Source organism: Magnolia sinica, chromosome 13, assembly GCF_029962835.1.
Source record: "Magnolia sinica isolate HGM2019 chromosome 13, MsV1, whole genome shotgun sequence".
In the NCBI taxonomy this organism is placed as follows: Eukaryota; Viridiplantae; Streptophyta; class Magnoliopsida; order Magnoliales; family Magnoliaceae; genus Magnolia; species Magnolia sinica.
Window position 1 is genome coordinate 7,459,619 of NC_080585.1, and position 9,347 is coordinate 7,468,965.

Genomic DNA, 9,347 nt, shown 5'->3' on the forward strand with positions numbered 1-9,347 from the left:
GACTAAAAATCAGATATTGATTAAACAATACTAACCTTTGATTGGTTGATAATTCCTTGTTGAAATATGGCCTTTCGATATTTTCATTCTTGACCATCCAATAAATGTCCACCAATCTGATAGTGAGATGATCAGAAGAGATTAATTTTTTGTTTAAGATGCATATGGATGAAAGCGATGGCTAACTGAGTGAACTCTCTGGGGCCCACTGTAGGTGTATGTCTTATCCACACCGTCCTTTTGTTTTTCCCGTTCATTTTAGGACATGAGTCCAAAATTGAAGTGAACCACACCACAACAAACAGTGGGGATAATGCTGTCTGTCGTTGAAATGAAAACACAAATATCATGTTGATACAAAACTTATGTTCCCCCGAGAAGTTTTCAATTGTAGGATTTCAATTCATACTATTTTTTTAGTGTGGTATACTTGAACTTTTTATATAGTTTAATTTTGGGCTCATGCCCTAGAATGAGTTGGTAAAATTGATGAACAGTGTGGATAAGACACAGATCATAGTGAGCCCTGTGAAGCTCAATATGTAATGGGCTTCCCATTCAGAGATGCACCACACATCTCTCTGGCTTCTTGTCATTGTAAGCAACTCCTATTTTTAATCATTGCAAGCACCACCTCGGTCGCTTGGATTAATGCAAGAACTTTTCCAAGGATTCTTTTAGCGTCGTTACGTTAGAAGAATTGACCGTTTGACATCTCTCTCATATGTAAAAGATTGAAGACAATGCCTTACAGTAATGCATGTATGTCATCTAACCGTTCAGAATTGTCAATCCAACATGAAAATGGGAAAGTCTAAAAATCAAGTTGATCCATCCATTACATGGCCCACTCTGTGAGTCTGGAGGTTTTTGGATGGATGTGGCTCACGTGACAATTAGATTAAGCTGATTTTTCAGCTTATGGGAAAGGGTTCATGAGTTGGATACCATTTAGGTGTATCAGCGGTCCCACGTGGGAAAAAGGACTCTTTTTGTCATTTGGAGGATATTTCATATGCATCTAACGTGGATTTACAGTGACCTAGTCATCACAGACATCCATGGTCGTCGGACATAAGAAGCTGATTGGCTGGTGTACCACACACCACTGACTGTGTTGATGTCACTAAGTTCTGTGGGTCGTACCATGAGGTATGTGTTATATCCCAACCATCTTTCCATCTGGTGATCTCCTCGTAAGGCTTGACCGAAAAAATAAGACATATCCAAAGATCGAGTGGACCACACTGCAGAAAGCAGTTGGGGATTGAATGTCTACCATTGAAATCCTTTTGGGGTAACAGAAGTTATGGATCTATATGATATTTGTTTTTCTTCTTCATCCAATTATGTGTGACCTTATAGACACATGGATGGAAAATAGATGTTATAGTGAGCAATATGAATTATTTTGATGTTTTTTCTCTATATCATTTATGTTCGACCTTATGAAGCCATCGGAAGGAAAATAAACGTCACAGTGAACCCTACGAATGTTTTAACTGTGAGAATCATTGCTCCCACTGCTATATGTGGTTTGGTCCATTTAAACTTTGGATATGAATCTTTTTTTAGTCCATGTTCTGAAATGATCTTGCAAAATGGATAAACAGCCTAAATATAATAAATACATCATTTTGAGGGCCATGTAACTTTAATCTCCTTTTAATTATCCGTGCAACTCAGAGCTTAAGGAGCGGCAGTGCTGGTCTTCCATGATTTGTACTCACACCGGCTAGATTGGCAGTGTATGGTACACGAGCCAATCCGCATCCTCCTAGGAGGAGTGGATGAGGTGAGACCCTCCGATCCACAAGGGTAGGTGAGACGCCTTACTATGGGGCCCACTGTGACATAAGTGACTACATCCACACCATCCGTGTTAAAGCTCCATTTAGAGCATGATCCAAAAAAATAAAGCAGAGATGGCAAAAAAACATTTTGGTGGAATTCATAAAATTTTTAATATCTTGTGATTTAGTCCATATGAGATTCGAATAGCTTCATTTTGGATTATGCCTTAAATTGAGCTTTCAAAATGGTTGGGCGGTGTGGATTTAAGGCACACCTAATCACCTTGAGCCCCCTGGTTAGGGGTAGCGTTGGGCACTAATTGACTCGACTCGAATTGAATGGGTGAGTCGGTTTGAACCGAGTAGGCTTTTGCCCAATCCAAACTTAAACTGAGTTGAGTTTCAGTTACCTAGTAACTCAACTCAACTTGACTCAAGTTGTCTATATATATATATATATATATATATATATATTTTGTAACACCCCACCCCGAATTTTCGCTATTTTGAATTATCAAAAAATTTTAATTTTTTTTTATATAATCAGCCACGTCATTACTTATTACCCTTGATACTCAATATTAGCTTATACACACCTAGTATCGAAAAAAAAAATTGTACAAATAGGATTGATCGACCGTAGAAGACCTATGAATCCAACCGATCACTTAAACATCGAGTTCGGCCCATGATCTGTTCACATAAAGCCCAAATCCAACTAACTTGCCACCGACTAATCAAACTACCGTAACTTAATTAGAGATTTACCCAATCTGAACTTAAACTGAGTTGAGTTCGAATTACCCAGTAACTCGACCCGACTCTATTCATCAAACTCAACTTGACTTAAGTTGTCGGGTATATATATATATATATATATATATATAGGGAAAAGGTACTATGCGCTCGACCTCACAATTGGCTCCCATGAGGTCGAGCTGTGTGGGCCCCACCGCGATGCGTGTCAACCATCAACACCGTGCATTTGATGGGTCCCCTCTAAATTATGGGATATCCCAAAAATCAGCCGTATACAGAACTCAGGTGGGTCATACCATCTAAAATCATGTGAAGACACTTTTAAAACATATAAAAGCACTTGGTGGGGCCCACCTGAGTTTTGAATGCTGCTGAAACTTGGTCTGAACCCTCATCCAAGTGGGACACACATAATGGATGGGCTGGATTTGCAAACCACATCTCGGTGGACCCAAAAAATGATTATGAATGTTTTAATGGTGCACGGCCCCTCCCCACTTCTGTATGTGGTGTGGCCCACACAAGTCACAGATTGACTTGATTTTTGAGACTTAGGCCCACGATGGAATGGTGCATCTGACTAATGGGGTAGATGTTCAAAACGCATGACGGTGGGGCCCACACAGCTCGACCTCATGGGGCGGACTCGTGAGGTCGAGCGCATAGTACCTTTTCCCACATATAAATATATATTGTAACACCTCGAATTTTTGCTATTTTGAATTACTAAAAATCTTTATTTTTTTTTAATAACTAGCCACGTTATCATTTATTGACCCTTGACACTCGATATGAGTTTATACATGCTTGGTACCGAAAATAAAATAAAATAACCCATATAAATAGGATTGATCGATTGTAAAAGACCTATGAATCCAACTGATTACTTATATATATATATATATATTCCTCTCTACCCTATCGACCACACGCCTCGATTTGAAAAACCCAACCCTTTCTCGTCCGGCACCCATCCATTGTCCCGTCCCGTCTTGCAGGCGGTAGTAACCCTCCGACCCTTCCTCCTCCTCCTCTCTCTCTCTCTCTCTCTCTCTCTCTCTCTCTCATCCGGTAGGCGGCAGCCAACAACCCATCAGTTTTATTTTTTATTTTTTTATTTTATTTTAATGTTAAGGGGATGGATCACACATAGAAAATGGTGGAGATGGAAGGAAGCGGGTTGCGTACTGAATAACTCAGTACGCTTAGCTTACTAAGTAAACTCTCTGAGGTCCACCATGATTTATGTATGTTATCCCTTTTGTCTATCCATTTTATTCCCTTCGTCCATCCACTTTCATGACCTGATCCGAATTGGTGCCAACTTGATCTGACTGAGTATTTCTGATCGAGTCAAACTCGGTTCAAATCTGTTAGCCTAGACTCGAACTCGGATTGAGTCAGGCATGCTAGAATCAGTACCGAGTGGGATTGAGTTCGGGTGAAACATTTTTCAAAATCAGATGGAGACAGGTTGGACCTAACTTAGTTGACTCGACTCGATGCCCACCTCTAGTGAGGGGTCCCACCCCAGGTCTATAGTGAGGGATCCCACCCACCTGGGTGGAATCCGTAAAGTTTTTAATTTAATGTGGTGCAGTCCACTTAAGATTAAAGTCAGTTTTTTTTTTTTTTGATCACATCCTAATATCCTAAAATGAGCTTTCAAAACGTCGGAAGGTGTGTATTTAATGCATAAACATCACTTGTGAGTCCACAATCAGGGCCCCCACCCACCTGCCTGATAATTTTAAACCAAACCTTATGTCGGCCCATGCCCAATTAAATCCTGTCACCTCGGGTCACCCGGAACATCCATGGCAGCAGGGTCTCCCTGCAATCCACATCCAATTGTTGCAACGTCGGGTGGTACTGGGAAGATAAGGGGCTTACATAATGCATGACATGCCTAAAATCCAACCCATTCATTATCTGCTTCAGTGCATGTTACCTCCCGGATCACGGAATCAGATTGTTTCATGAATTAGGTGGGCGACATCACATGCAACAAGTTGTTAAGGGCCCGTTTGGCCGGTCGGATTGGAAGGGATTGGATGGTATTGGAAGGGATTGGAAGTCAAATCCCGGGATTGGCCTGGCGTGCCAAACAGAGTCGGTGATCTGATCCCAATCCCATGTATCTCAAGAAAATCCGCTGACAACACCATCATTACATTTAAATCCCATCAAATCCACCTTAATCCTTCAAATTTGCCCGGGACATGTTTGGTTTGAGGGATTAGAAGGGATGAAAAGGTTTAATACCGAGATTGGCCGGGCGCGCCAAACAGACTGGATATGGCAATCCAGGGATATATCAATCCCATGGATCTCCCGACAATCCACTGACAACACCATCATCACCTAGAAATCCATGCCATCCACCCTAATATCATTCGATCCCTTCCAATACACCGGGCCAAACGGGCCCTAAGGAATGCCAACTTTTGATTTACTTTGATGGCCCACAGTGTTGTATATATAAATTCCATACCATTCAGACCCTTCATCTTGTCTGGATAAAGGTTTAGGACGAAAATGATGCTGTTTGAAATTTCATTTGGGCCATGTGTAAATCAAGGTTGATCATACCCTCTCACATATTTCCTTTGTTGTGGCTCACTTAAATGTTGGATCAAACTTGTTTTTGGTAGATGGATGTTACATAAGGTGATTCGTATAATGGACGGTTAGATGGCATTCATACATCACTTAGGCCCCATATATGCCTGTTTCCGCGTAAAGCTTACGGTCGTATCTATACCACTCGAAAACACCCCGTAATCCAGACCAGAGGGGTGTTTAGAAAGGCAATAATCCTCTTTTTTACAGAGAATAAGAAAGCTAGAAAGAAGGTTTGGTTCGTGGAAAAAGACGCTGCTAACGTACGTACACCACACCCTCTATCAGCCCAAACGACAGAAGCGGAACTGGCGAAAGGTCGACCGACAGGCGACACATTTCCCACTGCTCTTTTCCTCCGCCCTTTTTACCTCCTTCGAGGGTAAAACAGGAAAAAAAAAAAAAAAAAAAAGGACGGATAGAGAAGAGGGAGAAAAGTCCCGTCAAATACACACGGCAGTTAGATTGGAGTTTTGTGGAATTTCAAGTTCTGCCACCACCACTGCAACGACCTTCTTCCTTTCAAATCATTGAGGGGTGAAGTGAAAGGGGTTAGCGTAGGATAGCAGCGTCAGCGTTAAAGAGCGTCTCGTCGTTAAGAACGCTCTCCTCCATCACTTAGAGCAGCTTCTGCCTGGATTTTTAATCCCAAAGGGTCGTTAGGCTGCTGGTTGGATTCTCTGATCGTTCGGAATGGCCGCGCAGGACAGCGGTAGCAGGAGGGCGGTGATGGTGGCTCTGGTCTTGGTCATGTTAACGTGCGCGGGGGGGATGCCTGTATCGCGGCAGAGGCTGGAGGTTCAGAAGCACTTGAAGAGGTTGAATAAACCAGCTGTGAAGAGCATAAAGGTCGCTTCTTTTATTTGTTTATTTCTCTCTGTTTTTTTTTTTTTCCTGTCGGCTTTGTAAGAGAGTTTGGATTTTTGGGTGAATGAGTTTTTTTTTTTTTTTTTTTTCTCTTGAGTTTGATTTTTAACAAAAAATGTTTTTTTTTTTTTTGGCTTTGAAAAGCGGGTTTTGTTCTTCTCAATTTTGTTTCAAAGATCCATGGTATGGAGATGTGGGTGTTTCTCCATTTCCAGGGATTCTCTTCTTCTTTTGGAAGATGGGGGTTTTCTCCTTCTCTCTCTCATCTCTGCTTTTCAGTGGAGTTCTATTTCTGCTTCTCCTTTGTTGTTGTTATTATTTTTTTGAAAAGAACGTTTTTTTTTTGTCATCTCTCCCATGAATTGGTTCTTTTTTTTTTTTTCCCTCTTGATTGCTTTTAAAGACGATTTCTTCTATTTTTCTTGGATAGTTTTGTTGGGTTTCTGTTTTTATAAGTTGTTGTTGTCGTTGTTTTTTTTTTTTTTTTTGGTTATTCTTCTCAATGAGATGGGCTCTGACTTTTCTCTCTCTGGTTGGGAAAAAAAACAGAGCCCAGATGGGGATATAATCGACTGCGTCCATGCTTCCCATCAACCTGCCTTTGATCATCCATTCCTCAAAAACCACACAGTTCAGGTCTGGTTCCCAATATCTCGACTTTCTGGGGTTTTTTTTTTTCATAGTTTTTGATGTTTGTTGTTTTTTTTTTTTTTTAAAAAAATACAGCTGAGGCCTACTTTCCATCCAGAAGGGCTGTTTGATGAAAGCAAGACAGCATCTTCAAAGGAATCCAAAGCCATAACACAGCTGTGGCATTTGAATGGAAGATGTCCTGAAGGCACCATTCCCATCAGAAGAACAAAGAGAGATGATATTCTAAGAGCAAGCTCTGTGAAAAGATACGGAAGGAAGAAGCACAGAAGCTTCCCTCAACCTAGGTCTGCAGACCCTGACCTGATTAATGAGAGTGGCCATCAGGTATTAGAAAATTTCGAAATTCAAAATCAATACTAAAATATCCTTCCTTTTCTTGCCTTTTCCTTTTCTTTACTTTGGCTGTCCTAATTGTTATTCTGTTATTTTAAAATTTTCTTTTTTGGGGAGAGTAGCATGCAATTGCATATGTAGAAGGAGATAAATACTATGGAGCAAAGGCTACAATAAATGTCTGGCAACCAAGGATTCAGCAGCCCAATGAGTTCAGCTTGTCCCAGCTGTGGATTTTGGGGGGTTCTTTTGGTGAAGATCTCAATAGCATTGAAGCTGGTTGGCAGGTATCCTTGTTAGTGCAGTACCAGGAAAAAAAAAAAAGAGAAAAGAAAAGAAAAGAAAAAGAAACCCATTTATTATAATTTTTGAATTATATCATTGTCGGTCCAATACTATGAAACAAAAAAAAACCGAAAAAAAAAAAAAACCATTTGATATAGTATTTGATTTCCTCTCCCGCCCCATCCCCCCCATTTCCTAATTTGTTAACAATGCAAAAACAGGTCAGCCCAGATCTCTATGGAGATAACAACACAAGGCTCTTCACTTATTGGACTGTAAGTTTATGCTTCTTTCATTTAAAAAATAATAATCTTTTATTGCCCTTTATTGTGATTCTCGTTTCCTTTACAAGTGACGAGCTCTCTCAAATGACATGGGTTATTTGTATTTTATCAGTTTCTATGAGAACTTGGGTCTCAAGTAACTTGGATTTTTGGTGTCTCTCTCTCTCTCTCTCTCTCTCTCTCTCTCTCTCTTTTTAAAAATCTTTTTTATTTATTTTTTAAATGAAAAATGACAGAGTGATGCTTATCAAGCCACAGGCTGCTACAACCTCCTATGCTCCGGTTTCATTCAAGTAAACAGTGAAATAGCAATGGGGGCCAGCATCTTCCCAGTCTCAGGCTATCATGGTTCCCAATATGATATCAGTATACTTGTCTGGAAGGTAAAAACAAAAGTACCCAGATAATTTTTTTAAAAAAAGAATAATAGAGAGAGAAGAGAATCTCTGACACCTGTTCCTATCTCTGTATTATTTTGCTTCTCCTGATGTAATCTCATTATCATTTTTTTCCAAATTGAATTTTTTTTTTTTTTTTTCTTGGGGCAGGACCCAAAAGAAGGGCACTGGTGGATGCAATTTGGGAATGACTATGTGTTGGGTTATTGGCCTTCTTTCCTCTTCTCATACTTGGCAGACAGTGCTAGCATGATTGAATGGGGAGGCGAGGTGGTGAATTCAGAACCAGATGGGGAGCACACATCCACTCAAATGGGAAGTGGGCATTTTCCTGAGGAAGGTTTTGGCAAGGCCAGCTACTTCAGGAATATTCAGATAGTTGATGGGTCCAATAATCTAAAGGCCCCTAAAGGGGTTGGCACTTTCACTGAGCAATCCAACTGCTATGATGTGCAAAATGGTAATAATGGTGATTGGGGTAGCTTCTTTTATTTTGGTGGGCCTGGTAAAAATTCCAAATGCCCTTAGGAATATCCTAATTCCCCTCTCTTTTCTCACTATCTCTGTACCATTCCATGTAATCCTAAGGGTTATTTTTGCCCCCCTTTCTTCACTCCCTGTAGTAACATGTGCATGTACCCCTTTTCTCCTTTTTAGAGGTTTTGACTACTCATTTTTCTTTCTTTTTTTCCTTTTTTTATTTTCATTTTACTTTCTACTCTCTACATAAGAGGTTGGAGAGAAGTCAAGTTTCTCTAGCCAAGAGAAACAGGCTCTTGTCTTCTATATATGTAATTTGTTTGTCTTCTCCCTTCTTGGGTTGATTTGTTCAGTTATTAATGGATGGGTGGAATTTTGGTGTTGGGTGTTTTGAGCATATGGGCTTGGATTTTGTTATTGGCTATATAAGGCTTGGATTTTGCTACTGGCTATATAAGTTTTTGCGTGTTTGGATGCTCAGTTCAGTTGCATATCAATTTATTAGGATTCTTGTACAGAAATTGACCGCATTTAGTGATTGTAATTTGGAGGTAAGTCTTCCAAAGTGAGGGGAAGTTGGGCTAGCTCCAAATTCATTTAGGACCTGTTTGCTTGGGTGGGCATTCATTTTGTTTTGAGCCTCCATGGATAGGATAGGCCATTCATTTTGTTTTGAGCCTTGATGAAAGGCAGCAGATTGGAAATGGGTGCCTTTTCAATGTTTGCTTGCTCTCAAGGAGGATATTTTGATAGACCAAACACCTGATTCTTTTGGATTAAAAAAATAAAATAAAATACAGAGATGAGCCTGAATTCCCCATCCAAATGGACCCTTGAATGATGAGAAAAACTTTGATACTCTGGCAGGATTT

At 40.2% G+C, this 9,347-nt stretch overlaps 1 protein-coding gene across 1 annotated transcript; it reads left to right on the forward strand.

The window, feature by feature from the left end:
- The first annotated feature begins 5,592 nt into the window (after window positions 1-5,592).
- LOC131222628 (protein neprosin-like) lies at window positions 5,593-8,872 on the forward strand. Its single transcript, XM_058217773.1, has 7 exons — window positions 5,593-6,023; window positions 6,591-6,677; window positions 6,768-7,019; window positions 7,151-7,315; window positions 7,535-7,588; window positions 7,834-7,980; window positions 8,146-8,872. The coding sequence occupies exons 1-7, from the start codon at window positions 5,868-5,870 to the stop codon at window positions 8,521-8,523; spliced, it is 1,239 nt and encodes a 412-aa protein (XP_058073756.1). The 5' UTR covers window positions 5,593-5,867; the 3' UTR covers window positions 8,524-8,872.
- The last annotated feature ends 475 nt before the right edge of the window (window positions 8,873-9,347 follow it).

Bases quoted from the DNA above. Each gene is read 5' to 3' on its own strand.
- LOC131222628 (XM_058217773.1), top strand. From the start codon at position 5,868: ATGGCCGCGCAGGACAGCGGTAGCAGGAGGGCGGTGATGGTGGCTCTG. The intron at 6,678-6,767 runs GTCTGGTTCCCA...AAAAAAATACAG, and splicing joins TCAAAAACCACACAGTTCAG to CTGAGGCCTACTTTCCATCC. The intron at 7,981-8,145 runs GTAAAAACAAAA...TTCTTGGGGCAG, and splicing joins TCAGTATACTTGTCTGGAAG to GACCCAAAAGAAGGGCACTG.